We start from the raw sequence: 24136 nt of genomic DNA on the forward strand, positions 1-24136 counted from the left end.
CACGGTTTCTGGTTCTTTACATTTTCAGTTTGTTTCTAAAGCAGACATCTGTACCTGTACCAGGGTAACAGACACCTCAAGAGCAAGTAGATAAATTAGAATCACTTGGTTAAAGGTGAGGAAAGAAATATCAGCTCATACAAACTCATGGAGGTCTAGGATTAGTGGAATTAGTAATACACTAATAGCAAATTGGAAGAGATAAGTGTGTGTGTGTGTAAAGGTCAGACAGTGAAACTATTTTAAAGAGGAGGAAAGACTAAGATTGGTTCATTTTATTACAACGTGCAAATTGCAATGCTGGTTATAGTGTAACCTTCCCTTATAGTTAACTTATGTGAAGAATGACTTTACTATGGGAGGGTTCAATTGTATTAAAGACCAATAGAATCTTTGAGTGTGTTTGATAAAAGATTTCTGGGCATAGAGATAAATGTAGATCTCATAGAGCCACCTCAGCTATAGTATTGGTTGATGAGAGTGACGGTGCAAATGAATGAACTCAATAAATAGGATATTTATAAATTCAGGTTATAATTGTAGATTAAGTATGATACTTTCACATTAAAAATAGGCTGGGCAACAACCGACTTACTTAAACTAAATCCAATCACCATAGCAACTTAAAGTGCCGCTGTTTCCAATTAATGCCCATAAATAAAACAAACAGGTATCAACTGATAATGCTGAAAAAACAACACCTTCCCCCCAATGATGTAAGTATCACACTAGGTGTTTTTAATAACTTGGTTTTCTGAGCTTTAGAGATATAGTCTTTATAATGTGACTTTTCAAATATCTTTTCCTTTGCGTCTTGTTTCATTCTTCCTCCTCCTCCTCCTCCTCTTTTCCCATTGTTTCCACAAGGAGTTCTGCGGTACAAGTTGCTTCCCCAAGGCTATTAACAGCTTTGCAGGTGTATTTGGCATCATCGTCCCCACAAACTTCAGAAATAGTCAAAGAACAGTTCCCATCCTCATCATAATCTATCTGGAAGTGACGAGACTCTTTAATAGATTGGTCATCTTTGTACCAGATTACCTCAGGGTCAGGGTAGCCTGTGACAGTGGGAAAGAATAGCAGCTGCAATAAGCCAAGACACTAAATGGTATTAACTTGTAAATGTTTTAGGCCCCAATCCCACATAGATTTATGCATATGCATAAATTTAAGCGCACGAGTAGTCCTACTGAACTCTAATGAAAATAAGAGTTGTCTGCTGCCACTTCCCTACAAATAACAAAAATTTGAAATTAACAGTGGAAGTATTCACTAATCTGACTTGTCACTATTTTCTAATGAAAGAAGAAAGCTCTTCACAGCAGCTCAGTCATCAACTAGTAGAGGTCCCTAATGACAGACTTGAGGCTCCCTATTAGGACATGAAGCATTCACAGTGCTTGCAGTCTTAACAATCCCCAACACAGAGATTTAAATACCAGGGGTATGAGATTGTGTGCTGTGCCTATAAATTAGGGCAGCCTTCTCATGCTGCTTTACGGGCAGCAAAGCTGCTTAGAATCTCTGTAGTTCTACGAGCTGTGGCCCCACCTGTCCTCAGCATGTCCAACTCGTGCCTAGCATGCCCCCATGCCAGGGCTTTTGAGGGGGGTCTTTGAAAGGCAGTATTGCAATACCCATGGCCAGTGGAATTCTCCCCACATCAGATCCAGGCCTTTTGGAGACCTTTTACACTGCTCAGGCTCTTTTATCCAACACAAAGGGACCATAGTAGGGTTGAAGTTCTCACCCCAGTAATAGAACACAGGCCAATCTGAGATTAATCAGATTGACTAAGTGGGGGCCTGGAAAAAGTGGTCATGTTGGTACAAATCTCTACAGGGGACAGAAGGAAAGGAATCAGAAGCATATATCTGCCCTCATGAGTCTCTTTCGACCCCGCTTTCCACACTATTCTCACCCCCCTGTTCTGCAGGGCACGTCCCTCTCCAGCTTGAGGAGAGCTCTCTACTCCTTTCCTGGGGAGAGGGAACTCCTCATTTGCTTCTTTCCTATCTCTTCTCTTGTATCTCTGAGAAAGAGACCAGCACTTTGGTGGGGAAGAAGAAGATGGAGAAGAACTCTCCTCTCATGTTACACATCTAATGCCCCCATCACACCCACCTGATTATCCATCCCAATGTGAGTGTCAGACTGCTGAAAGCAAACAGTTCCAACACAACTGAACTGCATGAGCAGCTCCTTATTGTAAACAGGAGAGCACAGGCTCTCAGACTATTCTCTTGCCTACTGCATCAGCAAAGTGCTGAATAAAGACCCAATAATGGCTCCCTGTTTAAACAAATCAGTAAAGAGAAGGAGCCCTGTAAGTGCCAGGAACCCAATACTAATCCATTGTGAGTTTGGAGCCCTACCACAGGACATTAATCTATTCCATCCATCCATGGCCCCCTTCATTGCAGTATCTGAGCACTTACCAACATTAATTAATTTACCCTTACAATCCCTCTGTGAGGTAGGGATCTTAGCCGTGGAGAAAGATTAAGTGACTTGCCCATGGGAGCTGTGTAGAAGCTGGTTTCTTTTTCATGGCAAGCATGGGAGATCACCAAGCGGCTCAAAATATATTCTATTATTGCAAATGTTCCATGCTGTAAGTGTGCACATAATGGCAAAGCTGAAGGGAACTAAAGCAAAAAAGCATGATGGAGCAATACAGAGAAATGACGGGGGAGGGGAGAAAGCAAAATGATGACACAGACATTAATTTAAAGTACCTTCAATTTTGCAGTCAAATCTAGCAGCACTTCCTTCCACAACTTCTATGTCCAGGATTGTTTTAGTAAAATATGGCTTTACATGGGGTTTTTCCTCTGCCACTGCTTCAAGGAAAGCCCTGGCAGCATCATCTAGAGAAAGTAAAGGAGGGTTAGTTATTTTGAAATTCCCTAGGAATGAGGTTGGGATTTTTTAAATAACCAAATAATTGCAGAAAGCGGCTCCCCCCCCCCCCCCCCATTACGCTTAATGCTATAAAACTAATGGAATAGCGAGACTATGTCACCCTTTTGCGCTAGTCTTTAACAGCCAGCCAAAGATTCAGACTATCAAACAGAACGAGTTATGTACACATAGCAAAGTGCAACAGAACGTAATTTCGTATTCTTTCCTGGTATTTGTCTATGACCATTAGGCTGGGCATTTCCTGGCAATTAGGCTGACTTAGATGCCCAAAGTTCATATGTAAGCACCCAAACAAATGGCCTGATTTTCTGAGGGGTTGCACACCTGCCATCCACAGTAAGTTACATGGCAGCTGCTGCATACTGCACTCCTGAAAAAGAGGTCATTTATTAAGGTCTCTAAATACAGATTTGGGTGCCTAGCTTTAGGCACATGTATTTGAAAATTTTGGCCTGGTCTGAGAAGCCCTGGCAGCATTGTGCATGGAGGTACATAGAATACTGCCTGCGCTCCACTCCTAGACACAGCTAGTGCTGTTATTTGTATGAGAACTAAATACACCCCTTGCAAAATATTATATAGGGGACACACACACACACACACACACACTAAAAAACACTCTCCAAAGCTGATTTAAGTAGAGCTGACAAATGTGCCTTTATTACTTGGCATTACAGCACGCACTTTCTGCCTCCCAGTATGTGCAGTGAAGCATTCTGAGCAATAGACCAATCCTGATCAGTGCATGCATACGCGCATGTGCGCATGTACACACACACACACACACACACACACACACACTCACACTCTCTTAATGATGCAACTTTGCTAGTTTCCAACAGTCTTTAGGATTTTGTTTGGTTTTATATGACAGATGCCATTTAAAAGGTTTTCGATCATTAAACTCTTTGTTCAGACTTGGCAGAGGACATTGTATAGATAAAATTGTTACTACCTTTTACAATTCAGTGCAGTTCCTTACCATCCAGGTCTACTTTATCTGTATTTACAGGACTGGTAGGTGAGCTTGTAGAGGACTTCCTTCCACTCAGACCAGAAATCATTGCCATGGAGGATAGTCTCCCTATGGCTCGGACAGCATGACCTGTTTTCTGAAACATAACACAGAGGCTTCTCATCAGTTTAACCTAATGGGTACACATCTTTTCTGTAGCAGGAGGACTGTGGACAAATGATTTAGGGCCTGATCCAAAGGCTATGGGAGTCAATGGACAGACTCTTTAATAAGTCATTCTATTGTTCTAGATTAGAGAGACAGGCCTGAGCTGCCAAGTTCAGGTGCAGATATAAACTTCCACAAAGGATTCAGACACAAGGTTCATCACTGTTCTTAACAGAGGATGAAATGCATCCCTTAGCAGTGGGTCAGCACTAAGCCTATGAACCAGAGAATGCCTCAAATTAAAGCTTACATAGGGCTTAGATGGCAGGTAGGCCTTGTGCTGGCCCTCTCTATGGGGCTGAACTTCACCCAAAATGAGTAACCAGCTAGTGTGAAATGAATGAGCAAGTGCCATCTGCATGTTAGAAGAATTTAACTTGGCAAGCCTCTGAAATGACAGGATATTAGCTAATGCAAATGCTAAAAGATGTTGATATGATAGACTCTATAGTATAGATACTAAGTGTAATATCCTTTGTAAGGTTTGTATAGGCACCTGACAACATTTATAAATAGGGATGTATATGGTGTAGAAGGTATATGATGAACATATATTGCTCAGTATTTTGTAAGCTGGTCAAAAGATTTGATCCAGGCCACTATGCATCTGCTACTCCATCCACGAGAACAGCCCAGATGGAGCCCCTACAGTGGCTCCAGCATCAAGGAAACAGAAGATACGGGGACAAAATGTTTCAATGAAAATTAATGAAGCCATCTGATGGGGGATTCATGAATGTCTTAGAAGAACAGTAAAAGCTCTCGGTGCCCAGAGAAGATGGGACTCTCTGGATTAGGAAAACAAATCCCCCTACAATAAAAGTGTCTTTCTGGTCAGCTCCATTAGGGGCCCAATTATTCCTGGCCCTACTGTGAGTGTGGAGGGGGGTGCAAGGTTCCATGCATAAGAAGCTTCCTCCTCCAAGGACCCTCATACGCAGGGACAGGGAAAATCCCTACTTAGAATCAAAGCCTTTTAGTAACCTTGTGATCGCACTTGTGACATTTATGCACCAACCCCTCTGCTACTGCCCATGCATTAAATTAGCAATAAAAACCACAGCTGCTCTACTGCAGCTGTGAACTGGCTGCAACTGGATTTTCATTAGCAGCAGAAGCCCTCTGTAATGATACGTCTCAGAATTACAGAAACTAGGAATGGAAGAGACCTGTTAGGGCATCTAGCCCACTTCCTTGCCCTCTTCATTACCTGCCATTTTCTTCTGGCCATATATTTCTTCATCCTATCTTTGGAAAGTTTTTTGGCTTCCATGTTTTTGGTGTCTTTTTGCAGCCAAGGATGCTGAAGACATTGAGTACAATCTAAGCGGCTCCTGTTTTTATGTAAAGAGACTAAGTCAGTGTTGCCAATACACAGGATAGAACCGATTTGCTTTTATGTTATTGTTTCCCCTTTTCTTTTTTAAGCAGTAGATCTCTACATACTTTACTAAACTAGCCTTAATGGGACAGCTGCTTACTAGCTGTGGTTACTTGCTGTCTGTTACACTCGCTATCTATGACCAGTTTAACAGATTTTGAAGGCTTTTTGTGGGGAAGGCTAAACACTGTAAAAATGTTAATAAAATATTGTCAAAAAAGAGCCATACATTAGCCACAGCATAATCATCTCTGCTACAATGCCTACAAAACCCTGCTTGCTGATTATGGCTTAGCAGGTGATGAACAGCGACTGTTCTTCTTCCTCTTTTTACTCTCTTACTAACTTTCCTATTCCTGCCATGCCTCATCTTACCTCTCCCACCCATGAAATAAAATTTAACAAATACATGTCTAACAAAGCTGTGACAGTTCATCTCTGTAGTCACTTGCTTATAACTTATAAATATATAACACTTTGTTTTGTATCATTTAGATAGTAAGCCCTCCAAGACAGGAACTGTCTCTTCCCTAGGTATGTTCAATGTTCACAGCAATGGGGCCTTAATCTTGACTGGAGTCTTTGGGCACTACTATAATATAAATGTTTGCTACTATTAATAAAAAGGGTGGTGGCCCATGGCTTTTGTGAAACTGAGCTTTATGAGAGTCATAGGAAATGTATTGTCATGTCAGAGCCATCCACTCAAGGGCATCACATTTAAAAACAACTGAGAAAATTAAAACAAAATCCTATTGCAATCCACTCAGATCAAGAAGCAGCATTTCATGCTGGGATCTTTAGCTCCCATGTGCTACATCGCTATATTAATGATGATCACTCAAACCACATAGTACAACTCCATGGGATGCATTTGGCAAATGAGTCCATCCCTGAGGGAAAGAAGTGAAAAGAATGAGCAGACACTTAAAGTGCTCCATTCCAGTCTGTGCAGCGTCAAGTGAATGATGGCTGAGGTGATGAACACAAAGACACAGAGTGTTGGAGCATTCAGAGCTCCTTATTCATTGCTGCCCAAGGTGTTTGTAAAAAAGGATATTTAGAGCGTGGGAGCACAAGGTGTACAAGTTCAATTAAATATGAAAGTGCAAAATATGTCAAGTTCAACAGCTTTACTTCATATCCTTCTTTAGCAGATTGCTGATAAAGTCCTTGGCATCATCAGAGATTTCATCAAAAGCTTCATCATCAAAGTCCCAGGTTGCTGAGGTAACATTGGCTAAAGTTTCATTGTCATTGTCTCCCATGAAAGGAGAAAGTCCACTGACCCTGGGGATAAAAAAAAACAACAACCCACAAAACAGTGTCAGTCTTTAAATGAGCACAGATAACAGTTAACATCCTTGTGACAGCTCTTTGCTCTCTGAAAATCTGTATCAGTAGAAGTCGCATGTCAACTTAAAATAATATAAATGAAAGTTGATATACAGGCAAAATAAATGGGAAGAGGACTAGAATTTAAATCCCCAAAGCTAAAAGAGAAAGATTCTCCTCTTTCTTATACCTCCCCCATTTTGGGGGGGAGACAACAGCAGTTAGGTAAAGATGAAGTGGAGAGAGAGTTTGGTACCATAATAATTTGCTACATAGAAAGTTCAGTTCTCCTCAGATAATGACTATGCAAAGATGATACTGTACCTCAGCAGATCTGCTTCTTGTGTATATTCAAAGTCATATTTGCTAACTTTAGTGACAGAAATAAGATTTTAGTGCTTTTTACTCCTCATGCTCAGGCAAGGCCAACATAGCTAGAAGCGAGAGCTGGATCCTGTCCCTTCTCATGCATTAACAAAGTTCTTTTCTAAAAATTGATTACAGGCCAGTTATAATGGTGCAACCTCACTCTAGGCAATGGAGTTGCACAAATGTATCTGCAGACATAATTTGGCTTTCAGGTCTGTTATTACTGATGATGATGCATGAGAAGGAAATAACATAGCTAGTTTCTCATATGTGAGGTTAAGTTTGCAGGGCTGGCAGTTAGAAGAAATATCTTTGTACTGAGCAAATTTGATCTGTTGTCACTGAGGGAGAGACACACACAAACATGGGACCTCCACCTCATCATGCCATTTTTACAGAATACCTTTTCAGAGTAGAGCAGCACTTTAGGTGACAGACACTATAACCTAATGTAAGCTATGTAAGTGGTGATAACTCAATATTATTGCATCTAGAAATCAGCTGTGGAAAGGTCAAAGGCGGCCTATAATAATCCATTTCTATAAACATATAGCAACATCAAGAACAGAAATGGGCCCAAGCTGCAAAGTTCTGATACTGATCTGACCTCTTCCAAAGTTCAGGAACATTCAGTTCGGCCCTTTTCAGAAATAAGCCACAGAGATCAGATCTGGATCAGGATCCAGTCTTTTCCAGAGTTCGGGATTGTTCAAATCCTAGTTTTGGCTCATCGCTAATAAGAGGAAGCACTAGGATTAAAACATTTTTCCAAAACCTCTGTTTTGTACATGGTAAACTAAAGGGGCAGCTGTGTTAATCCAACCACTGGGGGAAGCAAGGAACTATCTAGAATGTTGGTTTTTAAATTGTGGGGCAGACATGGTTATCTGGGAGATGCAAGGACCTGATTAGTTATTTTTTTCTTGCTGCTTCAAGGTATCCAGTGTATGCTGGTCCAATTCCCTGGGGAGCTCAACCCTGTCCCCTTGTGCCCTAGGGTAGGGTGGGTGGGAGGAGGTTAGTCCCAGAATCCCTGCTCTCTCCCCCTGCCCCCATCCCAGTATGCTCAGCACTGAGCCACCATCCTACTGCTGGCCAGCTCTCATGGGAACTGCACAGCCTCGCGAGAACTCCCTCCCTTTCTATCACTCTCACTTCCCCCATGACTGCACTGGGAATCAACATGGCAGGGACAGCGTGCATAGGCCTGGCCCCACAGTAAAGGCCTCGCACAACTGTGTGCGCACACACATGCATGGAGGGGGCGGAACCAATGAACACAAGTTGCCACTCCAGGTAGCTGGGATTCAAATGGGATGTGTGTGAGCCTCCTCCCGCCCCGGCTGCTCATGTGGGGATTTTCTCCTTTCCTCTGAGGTCCAAACTGTGCACCATCTGGGTACCCTTGTGCCAAAGGGGCACATATGGGACATGAATCTACGAAGGGAGGTGCAGCAAAAAAAGTTTGGGAACTTCTGGTCTAGAATAGTCCATTGAAAGACAGGGTACATCATTATAGGTCAGTACATTGCCTGTAACTGTGCCCAATGGAGTCTCTTCATTCTGGGAATCAAGTAAACATATATCATCATTACCATGGTGTCTTAGTGCTTACCCTCATGACTGACATTCACAAAAAGTGAAAGCAGACAAGGCTGTCATTATTGCTTAAGAGGATATAAATACTGTTGTCATAATCCACTGAATGCTTTGGTGTCCCTTCAAGTGTCAGGAAGTGGGCATGAACCCTAGAGACTCCTATGCCGCTGTCAGAGAATAGTAACTTTTGGTTACTACCAGCAAGGGTTAGATTCAAGCTAGTGAACAAGGGATGAAGGTTCTGTCCCACTAATGTATCAAAGTTGCCCAGACTCCCATGACATTTGCTTTGTTGCCCTTCATTAGCTCTGATTTATCATGGTATGGAAATCCCCCCCCCTTTTTTTTTTAAAAGCACACAATTCAATTAAAAACACTCTTAAGAATGTAGGCAGTGTGAATGTAGCCGTGTCAGTCCCAGGATATTAGAGAGACCAGGTGGGTGAAGTATTATCTTTTACTGGACCAACTTCTGTTGGTGAGAGAGCTGAGTTTTCAAAAGCTTGTCTCTCTCACCAACATAAGCTGGTCCAAATAAAGATATTATCTCACCCTCCTTGTCATACTTAAGAATGTTATTTCAAGACAGGTTGCCTTCCATTTAGTTTAAATAGTTGCTAACTAACTGCTGTTTAAAACAATTACCACTAGAGGGCAACTCTGTCCAGGCTATTATTTTTCAATATGCTTGGACTCAATGTCTTTAAGATAACTGTCTTTACAAAAACTATATTAATTTGAGGGAGAGGCACTAGGAAGGGGAAGAATCTTAAAACACTATATTGAGCTTTAGGGCAAATGGCCTGGGATCAAGCCCTCACAATGCCTTTTATATACCTATAGTTTAAAACAAAGGTTATGGTCGATTTGTGTTTTGTATATGGTCGAGTAAACAATGAACAATTCATTTACAAAATGTGAAGGCCACTGTGTATCAAGCTACTCACAGTGACTCGAGCATGCCACTGCTGCATATTAGAAAAATGAGGCAGTAAAAGAATAGGAGTGAATTGGGGCACTGATCCACATTAGGTAACACAAGAAACATTTATTGTATTTGGATTTCATGATCTCCACCCCAGTTCTGTGTGCTATTCAGAGCGGATCATTCAACAGGACAGAACTTCCTTCTTCCACCATAAAAGGCATCCCGGACTGGTCATCGCACATTATAAAAGGAAGCCTTCAAGGATGTCCTTGCCCTTCACTCAGCAGCCCAGCAGCTGCAGCATAGGACTGAAGGGCACTTTGACAAGTCCCCTTAATTAATGAGCAGATGTGAAGGAAAGAAGGGTCACAAGTACCAAAACTCTATAATGCAGTACTGTATGGGACAGTCCTGGATTGGCAGGGGGTTGGACTAAGGATATAATAATGTGCCTTTCATCTTCAACATCTGATGTACCCCACCTAAAATTTTGACCTAGAGAGAACCAGAGTACTATACAGACTCAATTCTGTAAGGTGCTCTCAGGCTCAGATCCCAGAAAGCACCTAAGTACATGAATAACTTTAAGCATGTGAGCAGTCCCATTGAAGTCAATGGGACTACTTTTGTTCTTAAAATTAAACATGCGCTCAAGTGCTTTGTTGACTCAGAGCCGCAATGCTCCACATCTATGGATGAAACAGCCACCTTTGTTGGCTCTTTCTGAACCCTGACCATTTCAACCTCCTTTTTATGCAGTCAGACAGACTCCAACAATATCACTGCTCCTGAACAAAACAAAATTAGGTGGAACTCACTGGGTTTTAAAAACACTCTGGATTGAAACATGTGAAGTCATCTCTAAATATATTGTTTACAGAAAGCACTTGAAGAATGAACAATCAGGCCCAGCAAAACTGTGCTGAAAGACCCACTATCCTTCAAGAATTGCTTCTGTCCATACATTCTAAAGATACTAGACTTATTATATTATACAGAATTATTAACAGCCCCCACAAAAGAGTTGTGCTACTCCCCTTTGTCACTAACAACTCCATCCAAAATTTGGTACAAAGACTGCTCCCAAGGGTTGTGCTGTCATAAGTAAACTGGAAAATATCCACTCTTTGTAGCCCCATTCCCTCACACAAAGGTACCACTAAATATTTTACTGCCCCTGGAAGTTGCCTGTAACAAAGTCTAGTATCTCATACAGTACCTAGCTAGTTTTCTAAATGTCTATATGTGAGGTGGAGGCATGAGCCCCAGAGGGGAAGTAGTAAATCAAGATGAGTAGATGTATTTGCTCCTTATTTGAGAAATGTTTTATTCTCTTAATTTACACCATGTAAGGTACACTCAGATACTACACTGAAGGGCATCTTTACAAGTGTGTACAATACTATAAGTCTTGTACACACTATAAGTGTGTACAATACTATATGAATGTGTAATAAGACCTATGAAAACTGGAAGATTAATGTGTGAAAAAGTGACAATGTAAAATGACATCTTACTTCAAATATCTGTTCTGTCTTTTACACATATCTGTTTACTAGCTAAGACAAGTTTTCACTCCTTGTAGCACTACAAAGCCAGTATGGCCGCTGGTAGAATGAAATAGATTCTATTCTGCCTTCATGCTTCATCAGCAAATATCATTAGATAAGTTCTTGATGCAGAATCTCTGGCCCTGATTAAGCAAAGTACTCAAGGATGAGCTTAAATCCATTCCTGCTCAACAAAGCATTTCAGCATGTGCCTAAGTCTCATCAAAGTCACTGTTATTAAGAGGCCATGTAAGAGGCAGAAAAAACTCATCTTGAGTCTGCGATTCCAAATCTGCCGCCACACTATCATTGTTACACAGTCTCTTTTCTGACTATAACTGTACCATAAGTGAAACTAGCTCCCAACCAGCACTTATTCAGCAGATCAATACAACTGATGCAGGGGTAATAATTTCACACAAATTAAGTGTTCCTGAACGATTTCTTCTTGAAAAAAATACTTGTGTGGTCATTGCAGGGGGAATCCCACTCTCTATCAATACTTGATTGCAAATATGACCTTTGTACAATCTCCAAATAATATTACACAGATTATTTCACGGAGTGACAGACACAGGCAGGCCCATTTCAGTGAGATTAGAACTTTTTGCTACTATGCAAAAGACTTGATTTTTCATGCCTGGTTTATCAGTTCCAATACTAGTAGGGGCTGGGAGAGCTGTAGAGGTAATGCCCTGTGGAGAGATAGCAACTTCATTGTTCTGCAGCAACTTCTCAGGCCTAACTAAGGGTAATGGTGGGAGAAGCGATATTGTCCTGCAGAGTGCTTGGAGGCTCAGGGTAAGACTGATGGAAGTTGGGAGAGAAAAGAGTAAGTTTTTAGAAAAAAATGGAGTGGGTGACATATAGGAATGTTTGGTAAACTCTAAAATGCATTCATTTGAATGGATTTATTATGCATTTACTGTACTTAGTAAATTACATGTAGCAGCCCATTGTACATTAAGCAACCAAAACGCTCTCCTCTATTCTGTGCTTTCCAAACACTATTTCAAAATACTGTTGTTTAAAACTCAATCAAGCTTTCCTACTTCTGGACCTTCCATGATGTTGAGAATTTACAAGGCCACAATAACTGTTCCTTTACTCCCGAGTTAAAGTGCGAGTCAGCTGATTTGCATTGGGAATACTTGTAAGGAAGGCCATATCTTTGTATGTATTCAGAAAACAAAGAAAAATTGGCAGCTAATGGATGCAGTACCCACAAGCTCTTGTCTTTATCACAGAACTTCTTGACCTGGGGACTCAATTGTTCCTTTCTTAATAGCCATTTAAAGTAATAAATGCCTAGCAATTGGTTTGACGGATTATGGAAACAATTTCCTTTTAGGAATGCGAAAGCTAAGTGATAAAAATGAGCTGCGTGCGCCCAGGAAAATTAATTTTGAGTTTAAGCTATGATCTTACTATTAGACAAATATCAGGCTGTTTACTGAAAACATTTTTCCAGCTACTTAACCAGGCATCTTTCTGGCATCCTAAGCACAATTTGTTTAAAAAGTCTTTCGCAATTTCCATTTTTAAGGAAAGGACTGAGATATTTTACTCTCTTGACAATGCTCAGTATTTATGTACCTGTTCTTGGAAGATCCTGAGTGCCTATATTTATAGACATTAAGACCAGAAGGAACCATTCGATCATCTAGCCTGAGCTCCTGCACAACACATGCCATAGAATTTCATCCAGTAATTCCTGCAGTAAGACCATGACTAATCAAAGGAAATTGAGCATGCTCAATGCCTCACACAATCACTCACTGAGCATTGCCTGCCATGCTCAGCATCTCCCATGATTGGACCTCAAGGATGCTGAGTTCCACTTTACAACCCTTTCAACATATTGTCAGTAACAAATGAGCAAAACTGACTAACTGTTAGAATGAATCAAACACACTGGTTCTAGTAGCCCTAGCAGGTAATTTGAAGTAAATACACTTAGGTGAACATGATCATAACTAAGGCTGCGAGTTTGTCACAGAGGTCATGGAAGTCACGGATTCCATGACTTTCCGTGACCTCCGTGACTTCTGCTGTGCCCAGTGTGCCTGGCTCAGGGGCATCTCAGGGAGCCCCTGCACCAGCCGCTGCTGGGGGAGTCTCGGGCCACCGCATCCCCCCGCCCAGCAGCAGCAGAGTTTAGGTGTGGGAGGGGACATGGGGTTGGGGCACGGGATGGGGTGAGGCGGGCACTGGGTGGTGCTTACCTGGGGGGCTCCCCGGAAGCGGCGACATCCCCCTGGCTCAGCTCCTAGGCGGAGGCATGGCCAGGCAGCTCTGCGTGCTGCCTCCGCCTGCAGGCACCACCGCGGTTCTTGGCCAATGAGATCTGTGAAGCCAGCGCTCTGGGTGGAGGCAGCGCGCAGAGCTGCCTGGCCATGCCTCCGCCTAGGAGCTAAGCAAGTGGGGATGTCACCACTTCCAGGGAGCCCTGTAGGTAAGCGCCGTCCAGAGCCTGCCTCACCCCGTCCTGTGCCCCAACCCCCGTCCCCTCCCACACCCAAACTCTGCTGCTGTGGGGGCAGGGGAAGGCATGAAGCCAGGTAGGGAGCCTACCAGCCTCACCAACTCCCCCCAGCACCAGCGGGGGTCCTGGGCCGCGCACCCCTCCCACCCCCCTCATCACCCATGGGGGGTCCTGGGCCGCGTGCCGCCACCCTTCCCCAGCACCCATGACACCCCCGGGTAGCTCCCACAAGTTTTAGTCAGGGATATATCATAAAAGTCATGGACAGGTCACAGGCCGTGAATTTTTCTTTACTGCCCATGACCTGTCCGCGACTTTTACTAAAAATACCCGTGGCTAAAACATAGCCTTAATCATAACATCACAGGAGGTCAGACGGTAATTTCGCTCTTGTAGCTACAATATGAAATCAGTTGATGCTCTCAGTCCATTTCCTAGTGAACATAACCTTACATTACAAAAACTCCATCACAGTTGGCACTAACTGGCTCCAGTGTTGGAAATCTCAGGAGAGATACCAAAAATGGAATGGACCATGGAGACCTGGGGTTGGTTTCTTCAGAACAGGTTAAAGGCACAAGTGTCAGGCAAGTGAGAATTCTCTTTCATTTTGAAAAACAGAATCACAACACTTGAGGATTCTTTACTGGTTCCATCTAAAGAACATGCAGTGCACTTTCAGCTTCAGAATTAGCTATCCTTAAGTCTTTACTGTTGAACCTGAGCCAGATTTAAACCAGTGACCTAAATGTATCCAGTTACCAATGCCCTGAATCATTCCATACCAGTTCAAAAAGAAAACAATGGAGCAAGATCTTTCTACCAACCCAAGTGCCCTACAAGAAGGCAATGGAAGCAATGATCAATCACGAATTGATAAAGGATGGAATCTGAGAGCTAGTCTCAGGAGATTATGAAGGTCAGGTGAGCACATGTACAGTGTTCTGTCAACTGCAGGACGATCCTGAAAAAACGGTTCATGGTAAAATTCCATATGAAGTATTGGAAATCCAAACCAATCTATACCGCAGTGGAAAGTTATGATTTCACAGAGATCAGGTACTTTAAAAGGATATAGCACAAATGGGACTAAAAGTGAGTTGAATTACTGGAAGTAAGTGGAGAAGTGAATCAGCAACTGTAAATCCGTGCCTGCTTTATCCTGATGTCTGGGCACCAAAAAGACAAGTGATATTGCATCTTGTAATAATGCGTATACACAACTGACTTCTTAACCTGAATTTTGGTATTGAAATAATAATAGAATTTAAAAAGAGTTTTATGTTACTGAATGTTAGCAATACAGCTGTCCAAAAGGGTTCATCAGAAAAGAACCAAGAATAGTAAAAATAAACAAAAATTCTGTAGTGCCTGCAAGACTAAATGGCATATAGACAGCTGGAAAGAATTCATCAGGGTTATGCTTCAATTAGACAAAGGTTATTATAAATGCAAAGAGAAACCCTGAAAATAGACATAAATGGAGATGATTCACACAACCCATAGTTTTTGTGGCATGTTACTTCAAAGTCAATACATTAACTAAAGATGATGGGACAAGAAGTAGAACAGGACAGTAAGTGAGATCAAACAGGAAGACAAACAATAAGATATAGATACAATGGAGGAAATGTAAAGAACAAAAACAATTATGTAGTGACTGGAGTGAATGATTTATTTGGGATGATTAAGGAGGACTGAACATGAATAGCATGGAAAAATAATCAAGTATAATCAGTGTTACATGGCAGCGGTCCTCACCAAGGAAGGAGAGAAATTGTGTAAGGGGGTATTACTACAGAATATGCAACAAGAATAGTAGGAAATTAAGGAAAATATAGGCGATGAATGTCCAGAAAAACGTCCCAACAGCAAGATCTATCAGACAATGGAATAATTGTATTAATTTATTTCTATTGCAGTACTGCCTAGGAGCTTCAGCCATGGAAGAGGCCCCCCTTGTGCTAGGCACTGTACAAATACAGAATAAAGAGACAGTCTCTGCCCCAAAAGAGTTTACAATCTAAATGTAAGACAAGAGACAGATAGGCAGGCAGAAGAGTACAAGGAATCAATGAGATAGTATTGGTCAACATGAAAGGTAGTGGCTTTGGCACTAAATGGTAGAAACCCCTTTGCTTGAGACATTTAAAAGTGATGTTGACATCACACTGGAAATCAGACTGTGACAGAGCATCCTTGGTGTTGGTGCTGGATTGGAGAGAAGAAATAAGGAGTTCTCCCCCTTTGGGGGCCCCATGAAAAAAGCTGGTCTGGTCAGAGTCCTGGTGTTCTGGAGAGCACAAGAACTGCTTCATCCATATCGCCAAGGCCACAGATGGCCCAAAAGGTGTGAGGAGGAAGCAGAACTGTGGTATTATCGCCCACATCTCTGCACGTGCTCCTGGAATTAAGTATGCTGGGGAAGCTGGGTGCACCATTCCCAATGATAGTACAGCGTTTACACTTCAGTCGGCGTGCCCAGAAACTACAAGAGGGATTGTGCCAAAGGCCTTTGAAATAGTGAGGCTCTGCATTGCAACCTTGAGGTTGTATATCACCAGTTCATTCTATGCAGAGAAAAGTCCTACACTGGCAGAGGGAGATTAACTGATTATTATTACATACTCTTGGCTGAGTTCCAACTGCACCCAGCTCTGTACAAGACATCAAGGAAGACACAGTCCCTTCCTTAAGGAGTTTATAATCTAATCAGATAACATTGGGCACAATAGCAAAACAACAGTGGGAAACTGTGCTCCTTGTCTTTCTTTTGGTTGGGTGTGTTTTGTAATGGGGTTGTGACAGTACACTGCCAACATGTTTAGCATTAGTGGGCCCTGAAGAAGAATTGGTCTTTAAGGAAGTGAAGAGAGGGTGGGAATCTGGCACACTGGAATGGTCATGGAAATTCCAGGTGAGGACCCAGTGGGTCTTTTCCCACTCTAACTTCTCTGATTTTATACTTCCAACATGGTGAAGATACATCTGCCATTGGCTGCTGCATCAAACTGCTTGTGACTCTAGTTATGTATCAGTGAGGCAAAGATCTTCACTGTGTCTGTGGAGTGTCAAGACAATTTTTTCCCTAAAGTTTTAAAGGAGTTTAAGGCAGACATGTGTGATAAATCCTATGAAATATTTCAGGAGATTAATCAGGTTGCCAGAGCATCTGAAGCAAACATAGCTTTATTCTTTATGCAGAACAACAACCCAGGAAACTATAGGTTAATCTAGATGACTGAACTTCCAAAAAGAGGCAAAATTCTAAGGTTCTAAAAAACATGTCTCTGAGATGTTGCAAACACGGGAATGGTTTGCATGGGAATGTATATGAAGAGTGTGGAGAAACCAAAAACAAACAAAAAAAATCCACCACACCCTAACATGAAGATCAAACAGTTATGGGGGAACGTATGACATATCTGACTAATGTATGCAGTGTTATTGTAGCCATGTTGGTCCCAAGTTATTAGGGAGACAAGGAGGGTGAAGTAATATCTTTTACTAGACCAACTTCTGTTGGTGAGAGCGACAAGCTTTCGAGCTTACACAGAGTTCTTCTTCAGGTCTGGGAAACTGACTCAGGGCATGTCTGCACTAGCGAGTTTCCAGGGGCACAGCTGTACCGATGCAAGAGCGCTTGTGTAGCCATTCTATGCCGATGAGAGAGACCTCACCTGTCAACATAATAAAACCACCTCCATGAGCAGCAGTAGCTATGCTGGCGGGAGAAGCTCTCCCGCCAACGTACCACTATACACACTACCACTTATGCCGGTGAAATTTATGTCACTCGAGTATGCTTTTTCACACCCCTGAGTGACGTAAGTTTTTCCGACATAAGTGGTAGTGTAGACATGGCCTCAGAGTGTCAATGCTAAATACAAGATGGAACAGATAGTTTAGCCTAAGTAGTTAACACATATTTCAAGGGACCATTCAAGGTGAAGTGGCCTGAAAACATCCCTCCAGTCTCAGAGAGGAAAGGAAGGGACAGGTGGGGTGGGGTAGGGTAGGATGTGGAGAAGCAGCTGGAGTGGGGTTGTTAGTGGGTTACAGATTGTTGTAATAAATCATAAATCCAGTGTCTCTTTTCAGTCCATGATTTTTAGTGGCTAGCAAAGTTATGCATTTAAGCTCCGAGGCTTCTCTTCTGAAAGGGCTGTGCAGCTTTCCTTTGAGGATGAAGACTGATAGGTCAGATATAGAGTGATCGCTTTGTGAAAAGTGTTCATCCACAGGTGATGTCGCGTTTTTGTCTTTTATCATCTTCCTGTGTGAGTTCATTTGAGAGCGTAGTGATTGTCTGGTTTCACCCACATAGTTGTTATTGAGGCATTTAGTGCACTGGATGAGGTACACCACATGTTGAGATAGGCATGTTTAGGACCCGTGGATTTTGAAAGGTGTGTTGTGGGGTGGGTTTGATCATTGTAACAGTGGAGATATATCTATAGGTTTTCTATCCGTTGTTCTTGGCAGGCTCTGGTGCCACTTTGAGTTGGTGTGTCTGGTCTGTGGGGAGCTTGCTTCTGATGATGAGCTTGGAGAGGCTGCAGGGTTGTTTGAAGGCCAGAAGAGGGAGCTCAAGAAAGATTTTTTTTCAAGATGGAGGTCCCCATCGAGTGAGAGTTGTAGTTGTTTGATGATACCCTGTATGGGTTCCAGTGTGGCGTGGTAGGTGACAACTAGGGATGTGAGGGTGGAGGGAGTTTTATTTCTGTATTGAAGCAGGTATCTGGGTGGCCCGTTCCATGATGCGATCTGCTTCTCTGGAGTGTCCTTGTTTGGTGAAGGTGACTTTGAGTGTTTTCATGTGTATATCCTGGACTTTCTCCTTAGAACATATTTTGTGATATCTGAGTGCGTGGCTGTGTATAACAGATTTCTTGGTGTGTTTGGGGTGATTATTGGATCTATGAAGGTAGCATAGTGATCCGTGAGTTTCAAATATATAGTTGTCTGTAGGGTTCCATTTTTGAAGCTGATCATGGTGTCTAGAAAGTTGATGCTGATGTGGGACTGTTCCAGAGAGTTTAATAGGTTTATTACAACAATCTGTAACTCATTAACAATCCCCCCCCCCCCCCCAACTACTCTCCATATGCCTCCTGCCCCGTTCCTTTCTTTCTTTTGACTGGAGAGGTGTTAATGGGCCACTTCACCTTGAATGTCACTTTGAAACATGTTAACTCCCTATGCTAAACAATCTGCTTCACTGTGTATTTAGCAGTGAGTTAGGGCTTGTCTACATTACCCGCTGGATCGAGGGGCAGCGATCGATCCAGTCGGGGTCGATTTATCGCATCTAGTCTAGACGCGATAAATCAACCGCTGAGCGCTCTCCCGTCGACTCCAGTACACCACCAGGGTGAGAGGCGCAGGTGGAGTTGATAGGAAAGCGTCAGCCGTCGATTTACCGCAATGAAGACACCGCAATAAGTAGATCTAAGTCCGTCGGCTTCAGCTACGTTATTCACATAGCTGAAGTTGCGTAACTTAGATTGATCCCCACACAGTGTAGACCAGGCCTTAGTTTTCCAGACCTGAAGAAGAGCTCTGTGTAAGCTCGAAAGCTTGTCTCTCTCACCAACAGAAGCTGGTCCAATAAATGACATTGCCTCACACACCTTGCCCCTCAAATATCTGACCAAGGCATTCTTCTTTTTTATTTTAAAGTCTAATAGTATAATTTTCTTAAAAGGTAGATAAGATTTGAGAAAATAAATGAAAAGAACCTGTGAGCATGTGCCTTTCACATAGTACTCTAAAGCAAAGTCTAAACACTGTGCAGTCATACGCTCCCTGCACTTTGGTGTTAACAACAAATTACCAATAAGATTAAGTTCTGCTCAAACCTTCTTCCGTAGGCATGGCTGCCCCTCGGGTTCCTGGTTTAGGACTGCTCAGCCAACCCCTAGATCCATTCCCACTAGATAACCACTCCTACCTCCCTTGTAACTAGATGGGGTAATGGGTCACCTGTCTCAGTGAGTGGGCAGATCAGGAAGAACCCACTAAACCCTTTCCCTGCTACTAAAGTGGGATGTTTCAAGAATACAGAGCAATCCTGTTACAGAATCATAAGCAAATGGACTTAAATTAGAGTGTGATATTGTGATGAGAAAGACAAAGAAAGAAGCTGTTCCCAACTGAATTATTATATTTGTTATATAACATCAAATTTGAACACGTCAAAGCTGGAGTCAAATCATTTTTATTGCTCTTCACATGCAAGAATGAAAACCCTGTTCACCTATGTACTCTTCTAGAAATATCCGCTGGAAGATTATGAGTGTATATAATCAATCACCTACATAAAAAGACCATCTAAGCAGAAACTGTAACCAACCTCACATTTGCATTAGGTTGATACAAACTGTTTATAAAAATTAATTAGTTTATCCAGTGGTAGATGTAAAATAGTGAATTAAAAATCTTTTTAAAACTGGTACAGCATCACTGGGATTTGTTAGTTCATCTTAAAGATTTTTCAAAGGATATAGTCAGGATTGGAGAAACTCAAAATGTAACTTGTCATTTTTATTGGTGTAAATTTGCTAAATACATATAATTCATCCATATTCTTTTTCTACCATAAATGTTTCAGTGCTCTGATTTCTAAGATAAGTAACATCAATGGCGGCAACCCAGGGATTCACAAACAACCCTTCAATAACAAGTCAAGGTACACGCAAGGAAACAGATTTAGATTTCAAGACACAAAGGTGATCCTTTTAAGCAGCAGGGAAGGATAAATATTTAAAGACCATATGAAAGACATTTTAACAATGTGTTTTTAAGTGAGCATGGACTGCTGCTGACTTATGTTAACTTAATATTCTTTCAACAAGCTGTATTTTTCTGAAACCCCACAATGAAAAGTGAAATTGTAGATGGCTAAACTCATGAAGCTCCAATCCCGAAATTTATCACTGGGGTTCTTCAGAAAACAATGTGTGACTGGGGCCCACTTATGTTAGTGTTCATTGATCATCCTATAGTTCATGATTACAAACTATAAGTGGTCATATCCTGAACAATACACCTCTGCAGTCGCTAGGAGTTGAGCATGCTCAGAAGCTCCCAGGATTTGGCCCAAGACTAGCAAGAGTACTCACAAGATGTAGCAGATAACTCCTATACTCCACATATCTGTGGCATATCCAATAGGTTCATAGTTTATAACTTCTGGAGCCACAAACTCAGGTGTCCCAAAGAGAACTTTCAGAGAACCTGTACTTTCTGTGAAGAAAGAAAGAGGAAAACATTAATGGTTGTATATTTTTTGAAAGTATAGTTAACAGTCTGCACTCACATTTATGGACTAGTTATTAAACTCCGTCACCAAAAAGGTAAATAATTGACTGAGCTGCTACTAGCTTGGCCAGCTCATGTCTTCCTGGGCTCATGAATGAATAACAAATAATAATTCTTCTGTGCTAAGCATCACAAATGCACTCAGCACTGCACAAGACACACAATAAAGAGAGTTCCTCCCCTGAAGAATTTGCATTCTAAATAAGACAGACACAGGGTTACCAGCACACATTGGGAAGATAAGAGATGGGCCCAGCTTGTGATGTTTGGATTCAGAACTAAACTTTCCCAAAAAGTTTGTGGGTAGCTAGGCCCATCTCTGCTTAGGTAGCTCCACAAGAGCATTTCCAGCAAAGAATACAGATGCTAGATTAGAACGGGAGGACTTTTCACTGCCCTATCAAAGCCTTGGCAACTTGCACTGCAAAGCAAAGTGAAACAGTAATAAATGTAGAACAAAAAAAATTGTTGGCATCCAAAAATATTTCATTAAGTGAAAACAGTAGAGAAAAATCAGTGTCTTGCCACTGGTGCTTGTTTAAATTTGAAAGATGCCCAGGTAGAGAATGAGAAAAAACAAAACAAACAAACAAACAAAAAAACACCACACATGACAGATGTTAGGTCGCTTAATGCTCTACTGGAAGGTGCTCAGATACTGCAGAGATGAGTGTGGAATAAAACCTATACAGAATAGAAGCAAATGTGCCATATTACCAGCAAAAGCAACATCAGCACCACTATTTGTACTACACATATGTCCAGTTTCAGATAACATTTCTAGAGAAGGGTGTGAAACACCGTGCAAGCCATTTAGTATGGAATTATCAGGAAATCCAAATGTGCCCATTTTAGACCACGTCCATTCCAAACAGCTGGAGAAGGAAAAAGAGGAAAGCAGCAAGAGTGCAAGTGGGGAGGCAACCAACAAGAAGGAAGTGGGCAGGGAACAAGGACGTCCAGGAATGGAAAAAGGAAATGATCAAGTGCAAGTGGGCACAAAGGACCAAGAAATTATGTTTACTGGCTATACTGGAGCAAATGGATTTAGTTTGGGAAAGCAGCTCTTGTCCAGACTCCAAGATAACCTGGGCAATCAGTGTTTGGTGTAAATGAGGTCCACTGCCCTACTATAGTTATTATTATTTATTAATTTTTATGACAGTAACACCTAGATCGGGGCCCCATCATGCTAGGTTCTGTACAAATACAGAAGGAGAGACTGTCCCTGCCTCAAGAGATTACAATCTCAATAGAAAGACAGACAAGGGATTGGAGGGGGAAAAGATGTAATAGACTCCAGTCCATTAATGTTAAAATAATCATGTTACAATGTGTTGCACCCTTATAACAATTAAAACAAAAACAAAAAAAATTATCAGCAGGTTAATCCTTTACTAGACGACAACTGGACTTACTTGACCACCAGAACAGAGCGCTCCTACAGAATATATTTATTTTCCAGAACCATCTAGTAGACACAATTAACCACGTTTTACTATCATTCCTGCATGATCATCAGTTCATATGGTTAAGAAATTATAATTAATTTGCCCTTCTACAGTTCCTTCCATCCAAAGATCTCAAAGCACTTTACAAATTCTAATCATACAACCTCTTAACACCCTTTGAAGCATTAGTATCCCCATTTTATAGATCAGGAACCCAAAGCACAGAGAAGTTAAGTAATTTACCCAAGGATCACACAGTAAGTCTGTGACAGAATCAGTTCTGTGCCATAATCACTAACCATCCTTTCCTCCTGCAAGTATGCACTGGGCACTATCATGGTGAATTCACTCTCATTCCCCTCATCCTGTCATTTTACACACTAAAAAAATCCTTTCTTCCTCTTGTCATAACCGGTGATAGCAAGTTAATTCAGGAAACCTTGCAGTCAGAGACCTCCAGGGCCATCCAGTGGAAAGGATGTCAGTTTCTAGTGACTGAAAAGCCACATACATTTTGCACAGAGGGCCAATTTTTTACAAGCTTGGTACATAGGAAGAACCCTGGCTTCAGCTACCATTTAAGTGAGATCTAATGCTGAAGTGTTAGTTGGAAAGTGGCCTTTTTTTCTGCACTGTGCATAACAAATTGATTTTCAAAAACACACACACACAAATCCTATGAACCCACAAAGTTTATCTTAAACAAATTTTTTACATGAGCTTCTAAGAACACCAAAAAAGGTCAGGAAAATATCCCACTATGTCTTTGGTATTTCCTGACAAAATAAGAGAACTAATTACCTGCATAAAATTACTGCAGAAGGATTAATGGTTTTAACTAATTTAAGTTAGATCAAAGTACTGAAAGTTAAGGTGCACTAGATTTTTACTGGTTACAAAACAATTAAAAAGAAAGTTATGATCTTATATTGCAAATTGATGCAGTCTCCCACTCAGTTATCACTTCCATTCTCTTTATGAGGGCTTTTGATTGAGTAAAGTCTGCCGGATTAGAATAATAGATTGCAGTTCTAACAAAGGTCCTACCCCCCTTCAATTAAAGTCAGTGGGCGTTCCAACATAATCATAAATAGGTGCATTAGAATGCTCACAGTCTGTCAAAGTAGGCAATTGCAAAGAAGAATGAACTAAACAAAACCACATAACAAAACAAACTTGAATGGCTTAGAGCTGTTGCTAATAAAAATTGTTTTCCTTTTACTGGAAGAAGTCTGAGTTGAATGTTCGGAAAGTCTTACTGATCAGTAAAGCGCTATTTTCCTTCATGTGGCCTATTTAGTATGGTATTCTCTCTTTGTGGGAACTGCTACACATGCCACATCTTGAACTCAGATAATTTGGACAGAGTTGCTCACAGTTCAGCCATGGATTAACACCAGAGGTGAGTTTGGTTCGTAGATGAGAGGCAAATGCCCATAATGCCACTTTGCAAGCAAGAGCAATGCACAAATTAATCTACGTTTTATGAAATCAAGATAAATTCTGGTGTCCATGGCTACAATCCTTCTATGACTGAGAGAAATGTAGCATAATTGCCAATGTGGTATTTGTGACATGACTGCAGCAATTCACATTTTTGCATCACA

At 41.6% G+C, this 24136-nt stretch overlaps 1 protein-coding gene across 3 annotated transcripts in view; it reads right to left on the reverse strand.

Moving 5' to 3' along the window:
* Positions 1-819: 819 nt before the first annotated feature.
* The window catches only part of MYLK (myosin light chain kinase), a 217402-nt gene continuing 194085 nt past the window's right edge, over positions 820-24136 (reverse strand). For all 3 annotated transcript variants that reach the window (XM_065413162.1, XM_065413161.1, XM_065413160.1), the window contains 6 exons: positions 20880-21003; positions 6627-6779; positions 5319-5442; positions 3908-4037; positions 2739-2870; positions 820-1058 (listed from right to left, as the gene is read on the reverse strand). In XM_065413162.1, coding sequence (XP_065269234.1) covers positions 820-1058; positions 2739-2870; positions 3908-4037; positions 5319-5442; positions 6627-6779; positions 20880-21003 — 902 coding nt within the window. The remainder of the gene's footprint in view (positions 1059-2738; positions 2871-3907; positions 4038-5318; positions 5443-6626; positions 6780-20879; positions 21004-24136) is intronic.

This window comes from Emys orbicularis, chromosome 11 (assembly GCF_028017835.1).
Source record: "Emys orbicularis isolate rEmyOrb1 chromosome 11, rEmyOrb1.hap1, whole genome shotgun sequence".
Lineage (NCBI taxonomy): Eukaryota > Metazoa > Chordata > Testudines > Emydidae > Emys > Emys orbicularis.